General features: G+C 40.9%; 1 protein-coding gene across 2 annotated transcripts in view; it reads left to right on the forward strand.

The window, feature by feature from the left end:
• BMPR1B (bone morphogenetic protein receptor type 1B) overlaps window positions 1–17,970 on the forward strand; it is a 233,986-nt gene that overhangs the window by 211,587 nt on the left and 4,429 nt on the right. For both annotated transcript variants that reach the window (XM_071431661.1, XM_071431662.1), the window contains 8 exons: window positions 50–152; window positions 1,126–1,228; window positions 7,271–7,367; window positions 8,178–8,316; window positions 13,169–13,361; window positions 13,805–14,102; window positions 16,391–16,566; window positions 17,809–17,939. In XM_071431661.1, coding sequence (XP_071287762.1) covers window positions 50–152; window positions 1,126–1,228; window positions 7,271–7,367; window positions 8,178–8,316; window positions 13,169–13,361; window positions 13,805–14,102; window positions 16,391–16,566; window positions 17,809–17,939 — 1,240 coding nt within the window. The remainder of the gene's footprint in view (window positions 1–49; window positions 153–1,125; window positions 1,229–7,270; window positions 7,368–8,177; window positions 8,317–13,168; window positions 13,362–13,804; window positions 14,103–16,390; window positions 16,567–17,808; window positions 17,940–17,970) is intronic.

Genomic DNA, 17,970 nt, shown 5'->3' on the forward strand with positions numbered 1-17,970 from the left:
CTTTTCACATTTCAGTGCCTTTTCCTGATTCATTCTTTCTAATCCACAGCACTGATGGCTACTGCTTCACCATAATAGAAGAGGATGAGTCCGGTGGACATTTGGTCACCAAGGGATGTCTTGGATTAGAGGGCTCAGACTTCCAGTGTCGGGTGAGGAAGCATTTTCTGCCACACTGTCACTTGAATTTTTGATAGTTTTCAATTAAAGTGCAGTCAACAGACATTGCTGTATCCCCCTGTTTTTACACTTCTGTTCCTTTGGCAGATAGCTGATCTGCATTGATTACTGAGGGGAGTGCATTTGTACCCACAAAAGATGATACTATAGATCCTCCTAATAATAACTCATCATGTTTTTGGTTTTGTCACTGCTGCTACTAGTAATGTTCCCATTCAGAGGAAGTTTGGATTTAGAGAATTGCAGTCTGAACTCCTCAAATCTCCATGCTAGCTAAAGTTAGTTAGGATATTATTTGATGAACTGCAGCAACATCTATGTCTTAGATGCAGCTGCACATTGGTTTGGGACTTTTGGTGCCAGATATCCCTTCAAGTACAGTGATCACCTGATGGAAAACAAGTATCACTGCAAGAATGGAAGGGGTGTGGAAAATGGAGCAAGGTGGTTCTAAGGTGGTTGCCTTGCCTCACATTAACCTTAAATGGTTTTAGATGAGTACAGGAATGGTTTCATCATTATAGCTAGTGGGAGATATTTTATCCAGCTTCCCACAAGACCAGAAGCTGCAGCTAAATTAGTCCATGCAGCAATTCCTGTATTATCCTGGCTAACCTGTCTTGGATACCCATATTAACTAATTTTTGGTCTAACTGATGGATGTATGTGACTTTCACACTTCTGACTTGCACCATTAGAGAAAGTCAGTCCCTTCTGCAGCATTAAGGCACTGACAGGAGTAATTTTGGAGTGAATTAATGTCTTAATTACCTGGATGAAATATTGCTGGATACACTGGTTGGCAGAAATCCTTACTCCACACATCCTAGGAATTTGAAGTAGATTGCAGTCCAGCTAGCAAGCACATCTTTCAAGTGCCAGAATGACCGTGTATATTTACAACACAGGTAATGACTTGCTTTCCATCTAAATTGCTTGTTGCAGGACACTCCTATTCCACACCAAAGAAGATCTATTGAATGTTGCACAGGCCAAGATTACTGTAACAGACACCTTCACCCTACACTGCCACCACTGAAGAATCGAGGTAAGGGAACAAAATCCGGTCCTGAGCTGATCTTTTCCTGCTGTTGGTCCTTGTGCCTTAGCGAAAAAATAGAGCACAGAATGAAGCACCCCTATCCACAAAGCATGTGATTAGAGAGATAAATGGCATTAAACAGTATTTCTCCACTCCTGTAGGTTGTGTGTGGAGTGGTGCTGATGCTTGCTGTAGTTTCCGCTGCACACATGCAGTGAACACGAGATGCATTAGAGTTGCACAATGCTGTCCTAGCATGCACCTGCTGAACTGTCAGAGATCATCTCAAGGACCTAGGCTGGTCAAGGCAGAGGATGACTCTTGCTGTGTATTTCTTTAGCCTGATAATAAAATGGAATCCTCTCTCCAGTCCCTGTAATATACATTGCTTTCATTCATAACTCCACACACAAATTGATCAGTTTGAGTTGACACAATCTGTAAGTTTTTCTTATTTGCAAGACCTGATCATCCAGCACTGAGACAATAATGACTCACTAAAGTGTATTTATTAGGTGAACAATGTAGCTGAAAAAAAAAATGTAGAGTAAGAACTCGCACAAGTTTTTAAAAAAAAATTATTTGAGAGCAAATGGGCATGTATTAACTTAGTAGATGCTGAGGCAAGGTTTTAGCACTTTTTTTTGTTTAAACATCACTTTCAGAAAGCTGGTAAAACTATTTTTGTCTTCTATAAATTTTATACAAGTGTATTCCTAAGTAAGTGTAAATTCATCCATAATAAACTCTTGGCATCAGCAGGAATTGTGGTAGTCAGCATCAAGTCAGTTCAGGCTTGCAGAAGAATTTATAATTGTGGTGTTCTGCGTTGAAGATCCAGATCGGTGCACAGATGCACTCTTAATTTCACCAACAGCAGATACTTGCACGAATGCATGCTCAGAGAAAGCCTTCACTCATGTGAGCTGTTCCCTTCAGGCCTGTGAAATTCTGCACAGATGGGCTGCAGAGTCAGGCCTTTGGAGAGTAGTATGTAAATACTTCACTGTTTACTAGCAAGGCATTAAGGCAGCGAAACCTCATAAAATTCTGACTTTCAGCAGAAGAGTTATGTACTACTTTGTTGGTTTATTTAATTTTAAAAAGTTCTTTGGATTGAGAGAAGAGCTCCAAAAAGCAGTCAATATTTGTTGACACTTACTTAGGCTTTCATTAAATATCAGTTTGGAAAACACTGCCATGATTTCTTCTTGCTACTGGCTGAGTTTATTCTACATTAGGACTACTCAAAAATACTGAATCAGAGCCTAATGCTAGACATCCATCCATTAAGATTTTAGTTACTTGGCAATGCTATCTGCTACTTACAAAGAAAGCAATGAACCAAGCTTTTGGTAGTGGCAGAAGGTGTTTGGATTGATGTTGGGCTTGTCCTGTGTCTATATAGGGTAAATAAAGTACCACTTGAGAACCATGGTGGCAGAGTGAATATTTTTTAAAAGAAAAATTTCAGCGAGCTGGAGCAGGGTTCTAGCTGTTCTGTGTTGCAAAGCTGACTATTTTAATATGGCAGACAAAAGGTGATGTGGTCACTCAACACACTCAAAAGATTTTTATTTTTTTAAATAAGATCTCACACTACCAGCATCCTGACAGTGTTTTGTAGAAATGCATTTCAGGAACTGCTTGAATAAATGTGGCTGAACAGGGCTGAAGTCACCACCTTTATTAAAGCCTTAGGTTAATATGTCATTCTCAGTGGTGCCAGGCCTGTTTTAATTTGTTGCTGATGTATCCTAGTATGAAATGTCAGAATAAAAAGCCATTGTTTGAACCACAAACCCTCACTGCAAATAGGTACAAATACTGTGTACAAATACATGTTACTGCCAGTGCCCAGTACTGTGGCTGGGATCATTGTTTCTATTGGAAGCATTTAGATTAGGCTGTGATTGTCTGAGTAATGTTAGAATTGTATATCAATTTTAACAAGAGTTGTAAGTACAGAGAAAGAGAGGTGAAGTTAAAAACAAGCTTCTTGGAATAACCTTCTGGCCTTCAGGGTTCCATCAAAGATACACATGCTCCACAGCATCTAAAAAACAAACAGAAATTTGGCTTCTGATGAACTCACATCTGAGGTGATACCTCATGGGAAGCAAAGTCTAGGGAGAGCATGCAGCTGCAGGTCAGAGGCTGTTGAACTCAAAACTGACCTATGCACCAAGGTAACAGCTACAAAGGCAAGTGACTTGTGCTCTCTAAGTGCTTTTCCAGGCCTGGCATGTGCTGCAAGGCAAGATTTATGCCACACCCTATCCTTCTCCTCTCCCCCCTGGAAAGAAAGGAGGACCACATACATGAAAGTGAGAGCTAGAAAAATTAACGCCGGTCAAAGCAAGACTTTTTAACTAAGATGGAAGAAACAACAGCTAAGCCTAAGTTTTGAGCTCATCTTGGTACAGAACTAGCAGGATAAAGTATCCCAGAGAAACCATTAAACCCTTGTGCCAGCTATACATCTGTCTTATTAAGGAAATGAAAGTCATAATTGGGTCTGATATAACACCTCTGCTTTAAACAATAAAAGATATTCCTGGAAATCCCAGCAAAAGCACAGGCTGAGACCAGTCAAAAGGAGAAATATGTCTTTACTGATTTAGAGCCTATATAAGCAGAAGTGGTGGTGCCACCGTGTCTGGCTCCCTGCCTGTACAGCCAGTGATGAATGGGCAAGGGAATGATTGGAGGAATGATGGGGTTTGATGTGTGCACACAGTCTCCACGCCTCGGATTTCACTGCCATTTTTACTTGGATAGCTGTAACATTCTGAGCTGGAGGGACCTGGGTGGGAAGAGAACCTCCTCTCCCTTTGATATGCTGACTTCTGAACCTTCTGGGTGGCATTTTCAATGCGCTCCTCAGCATGGCCCCGCTGATGACAGCGAGTGAAATGAGTGGTGGAGGAGGGGGAAATTGCAGGAGAAAAACAGAGAGGCAGCTTGGTCTCACCGAGCTCCCTGCTGTCACCAGCCTGCACCACTGTTTTCCTACAATATGGAGCTGTTAATGTGCTGTTTGCTGGGCTGCACTCTTATCAGCCAGCCAGGGTATGTGAAGAAGCTTCCCAAACGTGCCGTGTGTTTGTTTTGCACTTCCCACAACCTGCTCCTGGTAATCGCTCACTGCTGCCTCCGTGGAAGCTGCTGCTCATTCTCATAGCCCTGCTGCTTGGCCCCTTGCAGTTCCAAGTGACACAGCAGTAACAAACACAGCACTGGACTTCTTAAAGGACAGAGTACCTCCATCACATAAACTGGCACTGACCAGGACCCACCACCGTGTTCACCAGAGAGCCCACAAGCAAGTCCCTAGGCAGACTCACAGCTGAGCTGCCCCATCCCTCCTCCTGATCAGATAGTGCAGGGAAAGAGAGGTTTCTCCTGCTGCCCTGTGGGGAACAGCCTGGGCTGGAGGAGCAGGAGAAGAGATCCAGCCTGGCTCAGTGCAGCAGAACAAACAGACATTGCTGGTGTGAGGATGGGGGCTTGCATTTAATCTTGTGTTGTCCACACACACACCAGCAGGTTTATGAAGTCCTCCAGTTAGGCAGCAAATGAAATCCTGCCCAAATGCTTTAAAAACGCAGGAAGTGTTTGAAAGGTAGAACAGCAGCTCACTTGCCATCGGTATTGCCTCTCAAATAGCCAAATAAATAGAAAGGCATATGGAATTTTCTGTCCCCTCCTGTGAGAGCCAGTTGCAAGCTGTGCACAGTGAACCACTGCTAAAGCTGTGCCACTGGTGGCATGCAGACACCACCCACCACAAGAGGGTCAGCTCTGCATCTGGTCAAAGTCTTGTTTCCTGCTCCCAGCAAGGAGATCAGGACATGTTCCTTTGTGTCTTTCATGCTTTCCTGACACTTGGTTCACATAATTGCATTTGGGTACCCAAAGAATTTTGCAGTGTTGGAGCCTGAGGTTCATCTGAGAGCTGCACAGCACTTCCAAAATGCCTTCTGGCCTCTGGGAAAAGTAACCTGCATTTACTTACTTTTCTGAATGGCAGAAGCCCATTAGAAACATTGAGCATAAGGTTTGGATCACTTAAACCCTAAAAATTGTGGGAATTTGATTCAAGATTGCAGCATGTTTGTCATTCCTCTCCAAATGTACATTCTCGTACAGGCCCAGACAGCGTGAACAACTTCACGGGCAATACGTGTCTGCAAAAATGCACAGATTTCCATGGCCTAACATCTAGCAGGCACAAGTCTAAAATCTTAATTTTTCCCTCTGTTAAAGCTGACATCAGCTTGCATTACTGCTAAGCACAGAAGCTCAGCTTCCATCCTGTCATACTCTGTGAAGTGGGAGAACTCTTGCTGTGGGTGGTTATCCGGGTTTCTCCCACGTTTGGAATGCGGCTTTATGGTCTCTGTGCTCTGCTTATTCATCTGATGGGCTGTGACATCTGAAACTGTTACAACCCACACGTTTTAGAGGGAAGTGGTGCTGACACAGGCTGCTCACACAGCACAAACCAGAGCCCTCAGCCCTGCTGAGCTGCCATTGCCTTCACGAGAGCTCTGGGTTCCCTGGTGGGCTCTCGGTTTCGACCCACAGCCCACTTGGAGTGGCAGGCCAGGAATAAATCTGCTGTGGCAGGCAGAAGGATGGGCTCAAGGGTTTTCCTGATAGACATCGTGTCAGTGTCCCCTTTCAAAGGCATCAGCCATGTCCTGAATGTTTACATTGTCAGGGCTCCCAGAGCAGGCAATGGCAGGTTAAAACATGACCAGTGTGATCAGGAGGTGTGTTGGTAGGTAATCTCTGTTTGTAGTGGAAAGGGGAAGGAAAGAAATTGTTTGGGAGCAAAAGAAAAAAAGAAAGAAGGAGTAACTGGATCTTGAAAATAAAAGAGTCTGAGAGTAAACTAAGAGTCCCTTAGGAATCTCCTGGTCTCATTACCCTTGTAAATCTGAAACGTAATAACATCGTTCCAGGACCAGTCAATAAGGATGGATTTCTTGCATTCTCTGATGTGTCAGGCTTTGGAGTGAAGGATGCAAGACAGCAAGGCTGGAAGAGCTTCAGAAAACATGGCCCTCATTTGCATTATCCCATTTGCTATTGGAAATGTGGGTTGTGTACGTACAGGCTGAAATACTATAATTTTGAGAGTTTGAGTGGCAGGGGAGGTTAAAAAAGAATAGAGCTGGATGTCTTTGTTTTTCAGCAGAGACGCATGCATGAAGGTCAGACTCGCTTGCCTGAGCTGAGAATTCAAATTTGGAGATTAATGTTATACTTTAAAGGAGAATACAATCTCCTATACAAAGGTTGACTGAAACATTTTAATAGTTTTTATGCAACAGCATTTTCTACAAGTCACTTAACACATTTTCTTTTCAAAGTGTTTTGCAGAAAAGCCACTGGAAGGATAGTTTTGCCCACCAGCATAGGAAGGACTTGCTGGCACACAGGGCTGCTTTAGAGCAGATGGAGAAGAAAATTCTTGCTCAAATGTTTAAAACGAGATCTAAGAGACAAATTGTTCTGTAATGATGGAAATACTATGCTTTCAAGGCCTCTCATGGCCTGCCTTGTTGGAGGTTGAATGGTCTGTTGTGTCTTGCCTTGTAGAATAAATGCAGTTTGGTGGGTGGTTTGGTTTGGTTTGGTTTTTCTAGTTACTCATTAGGATGCTGCTTAATCTGAGTGCTTAAAAAAGGCAGTGGTTTTTGCATTTCCTGGCTAATCACTCAGGTTAAGACCCAGAGCTACAGGTCTTGATTGATTTTCCATTCAGAGACAAACAGGGAATTGCAAATCAAGGCAATGTTTTGCCTGAGTGAGGACTGAGAAAACAAATAGGTTTTTTTGACACTGGAAGTGTCAGTTCTGTCCTGGTCAGTGAGGGTCAAAGAGGAAGCCCACAAAATGCCTGGGGAATCCAGGGGTATCCTGTGCAGGAATTACAAGGAAAGAGTGGAAATGATCATGTGCTCAATGCATTTCTCACATTGACTTCATACCATCTCCCTTTCTAAATTTTCCACCTTTCTCATTTTTTAACCCCAGACTTTGCTGAAGGAAACATTCACCACAAGGCCCTGCTGATCTCAGTGACTGTTTGCAGCATCCTTCTGGTGCTTATCATCATATTCTGCTACTTCAGGTAAATAAGGAATATTTTGGCAGCTTGTTTATTGCCTTCCAAAATTTATCTTTTTATAGATTATGGAAATTAAAAAAAAAAACAAAACGAAAAACAGAAGAGGACCTTAAAGAAAAGAAATGAGAAACTGTAATTTTATCATGAGAAAAAAAAGTGTATTTTATTAATGTACCTGTGTGATGGATTTCATACAGAATCTTTCACTCAACATCCTTAAAAGCCATTCAGGTAGAAGCACAGATTATTCTTTACTGAGAAGGCCAAAGGACAAATTTTATAGGAAAATTTTTGTAAGGGAAGGATGTCTAAGACTTCTAAATTTGTTTATGTGATGAAGAGCTGATCATAAAAAAAGAAGACAATACAGGAATGTCAGTAAATATGTCTAGAGTGTTATCATAATCTACATAAATTACATTTTAATAATTTGACACGTTTTTTACATATTCCCAGATTCCATGACCTTACCTCCTCTGGCTCCTAGAAATGCACTGCAGACAATAAAATAAAGTTACTTACTTGGTCAGTGTTTTAGACATATTTAAGTTTCTGAAAGGAACACATTTGGTTGCTTTGCAGATTTACCCCAGACTGCATGGCCTTGTGAGTGTTATACTTAGAATTTTGATGATGTAAACAGTTGCTAAAAATAAAATAAAAAATTTTGGCCAGCGAGTCCAGTGTATTCCTCAGGGAAGCAGAGAAATCTGTTAGTCTGTAAATGAAGGAAATGTGAAGGGCATGTGCATTATTCATTGCACATGTGTTCATTGTATTCAAAACTCATTTTGTTTTCATGTAAAACGTCAGATACAAGCGCCAGGAGACGAGGCCCCACTACAGCATCGGGCTGGAGCAGGATGAGACCTACATTCCCCCCGGAGAGTCCCTGAAGGATTTGATCGAGCAGTCCCAGAGCTCAGGGAGCGGATCCGGGCTCCCTCTCCTGGTAAGGAAGCAATACTATTTTACTGTACATTTCAAAGAGGGAGAAGAGGCAAAAAAAAATAGATTTACATGTCCTCAGTTTTGTTTTAGTTTTTTTTTTATTTTGGTTTTTTGTTTTGTTTTGTTTGGTTTGGTTTGGTTTGGTTTGGTTTTTTTTTCCTCTACCAGAAATGACAAGGAGTTAGACTGGAGAACAGCTGCTTTAGAAGCAGGGGACTTTTTTCATGTGAATTAAGTAAGCCAAAAAAGGTTAGAGTTATTTTTCTGCCTCATTTAATTTCTTATTTTAGATACCATAGGGTAAGTACAGGCTAAGACAACTCATGGAAGTAGATCACGTTTGGTTCTTTTACACTCCAGTGTACAGGACAGCACCTGGCCCACTAATCTTGTTTTCTTCCTTTGCATGTGTAACACACAGTAGGATTTCAAACACTGCCCCATCACCTTTTTTTAAAGGGAACTGTACCTTGTCAGACTTGGAACCTTTTTATTTTGCATTCAGAAGTCAAGGGGAATTTTTTTTTTTTCCTCGTAGTATGGCAATCTCAAAAGTTAATGGGATGGAGTTTGTGATTATTTCTGAACAGACTCCAGGATTGCTAAACCTGCTGAAAAGGCAGAACTATCTGTGGCAATATAGTTCTGTTCACCAGGGGGTTTTGTTTCTGGGGATCATCACTGGTAGAAAAGAATTGGTTAAAAAGCTAGGTTACTTATTTAAAATAAGTGCCTCTGGGAAATTGGAAGATTTCATTTTCATTTTTCAGAGTGGATATGTCCCTCCTGTCTTCCAAACCTATTAGTTTGTATTGATGCTACTACTGCAGATGTTGTTCAGCTTCCAAGTACCATGTACTGTCTGGCTGCTTTTTGTCCACACCTAATTTTTAAACACCCTAAAGAAGACATTAAATGGGAAGTTTTATATTTCCTTAAAAATGAAGCAACAGGCTCTGTCCTATCCCATGCCATGCCAATGTCCTTCTAGCACCCTGTAGTGGTTTTGGTTCACTAATTTGAGATTTTCTGGGCAACGGAAAGGGCACACACATCTTGTGTGCACTTTAGGACCATTGCTAATGAGTTTCCAATTGATTTAATTGTGAGGGATTCTTCCTGTTTTTGCTTTGGGGTTTGGTTGTTTTGCTTTTTTTTTTTTTTTTTTTTTTTTTTTTTTTTTTTTTTGCATAATACCTGCCACATCAAGGTCTTCGTCTTCACTTGTTCCAATGACATAAAAATGTAATAATTTAGAGCAAATACAAGGAACTTGGTTGTACTTCTCTGAGAATATGTGTTCCCAGCAGCCCATGTCGGTAGCAGGTGCCCTGGGACACCTCACAGCAGTGCATGGCTCAGTCCTTCATCCCAGGATCCCAAAAAAGCTGGAGCAGTGCTGGTTATTTTTGCTTGTTCTTTATGCTTTCCTCTGTCCCAGTGAGCAGTTTGAAGCAGGGATCTGTGGTCTCAGTGCTGTCCCCAGGTCTGCTCTTGCAGTGGATGAAAACCACCTCGAGCTGCTGCAATGGCAGAGGTGACATCCCAGCTGGGACATTGCTCAGCACCCTTCAGAGCTGTGCCACTGCTCCATGAGGCAGAAACCCTCCAGTCTTCTGTCAGGCCCTCCTCTCAAGCTTGGAGACTCTGCAGCCACTGGACCAAGTGTTTTTCCTCCAGGAACTTTTTCTCCTCCATCTCCCCCTTGCTTACAAAAACCCTATGCAGTTGTTTTTTCACTGTTTAAGTAGTGATTTTTGGGTGGAAGAGAAGAAAATGGGTCTTGCACTTGGCAGTAGATGTTTGCTGCATTTCCCAGACAGCTACAACCACTGTGAGCTCACTGGCAATGCACAGAGTGATGCCTCTGAGCCCATGCCTGAAGCAAGTGTATAGAAGGTGCCTGGCAGTAATGCTCTGGTTTTTATTGTGCAAGAGCTTATTTTAGCCTTGTTTCTTGTACAAAGACTGAAACATCCAGGGTTATAATTTCAGGAAAGTAAGATGCAAATTTAATGCGAAATGTCACCTTAATGCTAACCAGAAATGTTTTTCTTCTGTGTAGAACATTTATTCTAATGGGTACAAATATTATACCCAAAACAAGTATTAGCCGAGAATTTGTCAGTATGGTGACATTCAGCAAGTGTTCTTTCTCCTGACCCATCTGTACTTCTGACAGAAGAGTTTGCTGCAAGTCAAATGCTGCAAAATGGTCTGTCTGAAGAGATTGCTGAACTACAATTTGGTCTCTACCTTCTCACACATTTTTTTTCATAATTTCCCTTCCAATGAACTTTGCTTTTCAAGGGACTCCACCTGAGCCATAGGTATGAATTCTCTGTTCAAAATATTAAATTTACAAAAGGTTGGTCTGTCTAAATTTTCATCTGCAGTAGCTGAACACATTTAGCTGAATGCCAGGAAAGTAGAAATAGTTGGTAATTGGATTGTTTCCACTCAGGGAGATGAAAGAAAAGGTCATGTAACCTTACCTGACTGCTTACAGAGCTCAAGCAGCAAAATACACAGATTTCAAAAGAAATAAGAAACGCCCAGCCCCACTCAGTGTAAATAACTCACACGAGCACATCATACAGCATGCTTATGAAATCAGTTCAGCCAACAATTTTGATTGACCTATTTGTTTTAGAAATCGTAATTGGTTTATGATTCAAGAAGGAGCTGAATTCCTTAAAAAAAAAAAATAAATTGTTCATAGGAAATCATTTGACCAGTTCTAGCAAGACAAAACCAGGTTAAGGCCTTTCACATAGTATTCTGCCGCCTGAAAACCCATAACAGAAATGTGTTTTTCATTTTCTTCATGTAATTTAATAAGGAACTTTTCATCATTAAGTATTGTAATTGCATGTACTTTATGATGCCATTACATATATTTACACAAATTAAGTTATTTGATGTAACTACGTTATTGTTCAGGATGCATTTTTAAAATGGGCAAAATAGAAAGCAACAATGCTAAAATGACATTACAAAATGTTACAGCAAAATTCCAATGTAATATAACTATTGTTCAATCACTATATGAGAGTATAAAAGATAAATCAATTTAAAAAAATAAGGCTAATCTCTATTGTTGGCTTTCATTGATGTTAATCAAAAATAATGGCAGTGAAGCTACCATCTTGAACATCTAATAAAGCAGTGCAGGGCTGGAAAAATGGAATTCTGTTTAAATGACAGAAGAAGAAAACTGGGATATTTGAAATAGCTTTGCATAAATACCACAGTATGTTTTGCTTCTTAAAATTGTTCAATATGAAAACCGGTGGTTCACTTAAAAAAAGAATGATGATAGACCTGACCTAATAGGTTTTGAGTTAGTCTTTGGATATACATTCATGCTGCAGTCATGGCACATTCATGGTAGTCCTCTCTGGCATTCCCAAAGTGGTGGTTTCCACTGGGCCTCCCAAGCACGACAAAGGAAGCAAATGATTTTAAAAAATGAAATTTCGCTCATTTCTGTCAGCCAAGATTGCAAAAATATTTTTGATTTCATGAAATGAACATGATTTCATAGGGATTCAGTTAGAGCAGTTAGATTCACTTGCTGCAATAAACTACTGGAGGTTTGTATCTGGATGGTGGCAAAACAGAGCAAGAGGCCACAAATTTGAACTTGTCCAGATTTTGCCAATTGCTTGTGCCAGATGAAAATCTCATTACATTGGCAGCAGTATTCTTTTAAAATCTTACCAAATCCTACCAGACAAAACCTCAATAGCTGTGGGTTGAACTGACAGTGCTGTAGCACAAGAGGGTGACATTTTAAATCTCCTGTTGTATTAAGCTGAGGCAGAGTCAGCCCCGTGAATTGTGTTGCAGCATCCACTCACATTTTTATTTGTGAACTTTTAGAAAGACATGATCTGCAGACATGCTCGAATCTGATGAGATTATAAGTCTCCATTTGTCCAAGATTTTTTGTGGCTGTAAAAGCTTGCTAAATGTAGAAGCAGTCTGTCATCCTTGTGAAGAGAATCTCTGCAGTGCTGCTGTGGACATTGATCTTGCAATACCCATGATTTTAGCCTTAGCTCACAGTACAGCTACTGACAAAGCTGGCACAGACACTGGAAAGATGTTCTTTCAAATATTTTGGGGGGGAAATTTTGGGGGGGAAATTGCTTTTTATGAATACGTAAATATCATTATTTAAATCAATGTAGGCACATGTGTTTTAACTCTGTAAGTAGTGGTGGAGGTTCCTAACCAAATATATATTTTGAAATAATTAGGCATGACAATTTCAAGGAAGGTGATAGGAAGTATCATCCTAAAAAAGAAAAAAAAAGGTAATTTTGTAATTTTGCTAGTTTTGGAGCTCTAATGGGCTTTTGACTCTTGTAAGCCCTAGCCTTGTGTCTCAGCAGTGTAAGAAACATCCCTATATTAATCAAAATGTGTTACCTACCCCTTTAGAATTTGGACTGCATTGAGGTGACCAGGAGTGTTTGCTGTCCAAACTTTTCCAAAAATAACAAAAAAAAATTCCACCAAGTGCTGCATCCTACAGAAAAATTAAAAAAAAAAATTCAAGGTGCAGGGGCAAATGTTTCCTTTACACTGTCTGATGTAGACCACAGTATATTTGAGTATGCACAAAAAGGCTTCTTTTTAGTGGTGGGAATGTCCTCAGCAGCAGTGTGTCCTGGAGAAGACAGGAAGCATCTGCAGCTGTGGAGGGCTGCTGAGATCCATGTCACAATGGCTGCATATTCCACTCTCTTCTGGGCTGGCTGTGTGGGAAGCAGACACAGGAGGAGGGAGGTGAATGCAGAGATTTCCACTGAGCAAGGTGTAAAATCTGCCTTGGCATTTCACAGGTTCAAAGGACCATTGCAAAACAGATTCAAATGGTGAAGCAGATTGGAAAAGGTCGCTATGGAGAAGTCTGGATGGGAAAGTGGCGTGGTGAAAAGGTAGCAGTGAAAGTGTTTTTTACTACAGAGGAGGCCAGCTGGTTCAGAGAAACAGAAATCTACCAGACTGTCCTGATGAGGCATGAAAATATTCTTGGTGAGTGAAGTGAAAGAGAATTATTTGATGGTGAACAGGTTTTTAAGATTAGCAATTTTGTATTTGCTGTTATCTGATGTCCTTTCCGATGTGCTTTGTTTCCCTCTGTGCTCTGCAATTAGCCACCCAGTGCTTTTCAAAGGAAAGTTGTTTAAAGGATTACTGAAACATAAATAAAAGTTAAAAAAATGATGGGGTTTAGGGGTTGTTATTCCAAACACAACATGTCTGTTTCAGCCACTGGTATATCCGTATCTGGGCTTCTGAAAGTACATTAAAGGCTAGAGGTGAGGCACAGCTGCATGGAAGTAAGATGAAAAGAATTAAATATGCTATTAAAACAAACCTGCTGAAATGGATGACAATCCAGAGTTCTGAGCAGTCCAAAAAAACCCCATGAGAAGTATTAACTTGAAAATAACCTCTTTTTTTTCTTTTTGTAGGATTCATTGCTGCAGATATTAAAGGTACAGGATCTTGGACCCAGCTGTATCTTATCACTGACTACCACGAGAATGGCTCACTTTATGATTACCTAAAATCTACTACCTTGGACACAAAAGCCATGCTGAAACTGGCTTACTCCTCTGTCAGTGGCTTGTGCCACCTGCACACTGAGATCTTCAGTACTCAGGGCAAGCCTGCTATTGCCCACCGTGACCTAAAGAGTAAGAATATCCTGGTGAAAAAGAATGGCACCTGCTGTATAGCAGATTTGGGCTTGGCTGTTAAATTTATCAGGTGAGTGGAAGGGAGGGGAAGTTAATAAATCAAGTGCAAAAGTTTCCTTACTTGTTGACTGAGTGTGCACGAGTGAGCAAGCACCTGTAGTGTGTGTGCACACCTGGGCTCTGCTCATCCCTGTGTGAGGTCACCTGTGTGGGGGAGAATGTCATGTCAGCATCATGTGCAGGTGTATAAATAGTTGCTTTTTGATTATTTGAGCACATTAGCTGTGTTTGTATAAAGGTTCAGTTTTCATCACTCCATCCTCCATGCCTGCCCCAGTATTGCTGGCACATAATGAAAGGACACAGCACTGACAGGTTGAAGTCACATCACTGAGCTTGTCACTGAAGCATTCAGCTTGTCTGATCCCATGAAAATTCACTCTCAACTTAGAGAGAAAAATACTAATAATTTGCACTAGTTACTAACTAGGATTTATTGAAAAGGACCCCATTTGGGCTGCCTTTTGTTTCATTTCCTACAAATCAAATTGCCCAAGTACAGATTTGATTTTTGAAATGGCTTTTAAATTTGATTTTAAAAAATGGTTGCGTGTTTAAACAACTTAGAAAGAGCAGACAAGTAGAACTTACTCACTCCTGGGATTCATAAGGAGCCACTGCTCTCTGACAGCTCTGCTCAACAGCAGCTCGAGCTCTCAGCGGTGGTCCTGGTGGTGGAGGCGCGTGCTCCGAAGTTTCTGATTTTTCTGTACACAGAAATGTGTCCAGAATACATAGACTGAAGGTTCCCGTTTCGCAGGTCAGCTTTGAAACCGTGCCCTCCCTGGAGTATTAAAAAAATTCAGGAATCCTGTACAAATCTTGAACTGAAATTATTCAGAGTGAAAGGAGTGTTCTTTTCTCACTGCTCACTTACCTACCGGGTTCCTTGGTGAGGCATTTCCTTTATGAGCCTGACCTTTCTTCAGGAGACAAGAAGAGAATATTTTTACTTTGAGGAACAGAGGCCTAGAAAACAACAACTTGAAAATACACAATAAAAAGTTTTGGGGAAGAAATTCACCCTTTGCAGGTGTACTTTTCCTGGCAAATACAGAGCAGCACACTCTTAGCTGTGAATGAAGAAGAGCTAGGAATTACCAAGTGCTGTTACAAAAGAAGGTGAAATATGGATTTTTCACACTCCAGATGGAATTTATGTTATGTACTTGGCTTGTTTTCATACTGAATCCTTCCTCAGACAGCATTTCTCATGCAACAACAAGGAACAGAAAATAGTTGGAAAGGGTGTGCTCTGCTGAAGCTAATGATTCTTGTAAAATTCTTTGTGTTTCCATTTCACTTGAAATAATACAAGATAATGCATGTCACTGGATTTATGTCACATTCTTGCAGGTGTACAGTAGTGCCACTAGCATATGTATGATTTAATGACTGTGTAGGTGACTGGTTGTACCACAGACTCAGCTTTCCTTCATATCAGAAGGTGAAAAAAATTACTGTACATGAAGAAAACTATAGAAATCCAATTATTCTGTGAGCATCTGTTGTATCCACTATATGTAAAATCCATACATTTTGAAGGTGAATAAGGGAAAACAGACCTTTTTAAGCAAACCAGAATATATACCATATATTAAACTTTTAAATATATTGAAACTGATGTAGCTGAATCTGAGTTAATAAGAAAAACAAGAATCCATTCACATAATTAATGGGAATATATTTCTCTGTATGTTGTCTCTTCTGGTCAGTGTGTGAGGTGTGACACATTTGCTTAGATGTTTTTATGCATTTATCTCTCTCTGTCTGCATATCTTGATGTGTAAAGGTTGGAAGGGATCAAACATAATGCATGCAAAAAATAATAGTTAGAATCATCTGCCTTGCAGATCTGATTTGCTACAGCTAAGAGATACTGCCCCAGCTACTCAGTATCCCCCATTAATTGCTGAGACTGAAGCATTAGGTGGTGGAGTATGTTAAGAAAACAGCGTTTAATGAAGATTTGATTGTTATCACTAACATTACAGCTCGGGCTAATGCTAATGAAATCTCACAAATGTTACAGCATCCCTGTTGAGTCTTATCTCCATTGTGGTTCTGCATTTGAATGCTTAACATAGCCTCAGGCGGGTCAGCCTTTTGAGGAGGGTTGCCTTCACACTAAGAGGCTTTTCTTGCAAGAATTGTTCCATTAAGATTATGCATTACTTTTGACCTTGTTTGAGAGTGGATGTGATGTGGATTTACTACTTCTTCCATCTAAATTGCTTTATTTTCAACCCACTTTACTGCATGCTTGATGCCCTGTTTTTCTCCTTCTTTTTCTTGTAGTGACACAAATGAGGTAGACATCCCTCCAAATACCCGTGTAGGAACAAAACGTTATATGCCTCCTGAGGTGCTGGATGAAAGCTTGAATAGAAATCACTTTCAGTCCTACATCATGGCTGATATGTACAGTTTTGGACTCATCCTTTGGGAGATAGCAAGGAGATGTGTCTCAGGAGGTAAAGAGCTGGGAGATCACTTTTAATTGTGTCAGTGAACCTCACGCCTTCCATTGCACCTTTTTCTCTGGGTAATTGTTTTTACAGTGATAAACAGATGTGGGTAAACCATACAGGTAACTCTCTTAATGTCTGTTCTCCTGTTGAAACTTATTTTAAAGCATCAGTCAGTGCTATTTCCACAGCAGAGATTTAGACTGTATTTTAGTGGCTCGTTTGAAGGCAGCTGATGCCTGCACTGAGGAAGTGTGAAACTCATTTGGGGACTTTTTCTAAAGGCATCACGTTTCTGCTGGACTGGGGGTGTTCAGCTAATTTAGCAGAAAGAAAATAGTGATTTCTTAGTTTAGTTAAGAGTTAAATGAAAGGAGGAGGACAAACTATTTGGGGTTTGCTGTTCTACTCTTTGAAATAAATAATCTGCTTACAAGACAAGTAACAAAACACCGGAGGGAGGGAAGTGGCACTTATTACATCACTGTCATGCCAGTGATGTGCTTCATTTCCCTCTTTCTGCATGTAGAGCTCAGTGTCGTGCACAAGTGATGGGTGTTGTTACCTCTCTTTTGCCACTGGGAAAGTTAAATGCACAGAAATGACTTGGTAGCAGTTCTATGCCAGTTTGGTGGTAAGAGTAGAGCGTGTCTCTCTTGGGTCTCTGCTACCTTCAGCATTTCTTATGGGTCTTTAAATCCTGAATATTGTGCTGAATGCTCACCCTAGAGAAGCTGAATGTTGCCAGTGAGCAGCAGGATCCCTGTGTTTAAAAGCTAGTGATGTGTATTGCAGTATTGTGAGGTGAAATCTGTAATATTTTTGTCATTGTTGCTGTGCACAAAGAATGGTACCTTGCCATATTCTGAAAAGGCACAGAAATGCCCTTTAGTATTTTCCAGGTCCATTGATAAGAAGGAGACCTAACTCAAGCTCAGATTACTCTGGTACAGACCCTCTGCTAATAGCTCTTTCTGTGAGAACTTACTGGAGATTGCTGGACTGGACAGCAGTGGTAGAAGCTGTCTCACTTGGCAAGTTACTGCACTTTTGGATTAAGATACCTGGCCAGTCTTTACACAGCAGTGGTAACATTGGAACTTGACTGTGGAGTAAACTTCTAGTCCTTTTTAAGGGCACTACACCCAACTGTTACACAGTATGGCAAATCTATTATAAAATGAGAGGGGAAAAGGGGAGTGGAAGTTTTTTTTCTGCAAGTGACAGGCAACTAATTGTTTCTTTCAGGAATAGTTGAGGAATACCAGCTTCCATACCACGACCTGGTGCCCAGCGACCCCTCGTACGAGGACATGCGGGAGATCGTGTGCATCAAGAGACTGCGCCCCTCGTTCCCCAACAGATGGAGCAGTGATGAGGTACCTATCATCCCTCTTAGCATGCAGTCTG

Source organism: Agelaius tricolor, unplaced genomic scaffold (assembly GCF_023055355.1).
Source record: "Agelaius tricolor isolate 1412-34295 unplaced genomic scaffold, bAgeTri1.0.p SCAF_8, whole genome shotgun sequence".
NCBI lineage: Eukaryota > Metazoa > Chordata > Aves > Passeriformes > Icteridae > Agelaius > Agelaius tricolor.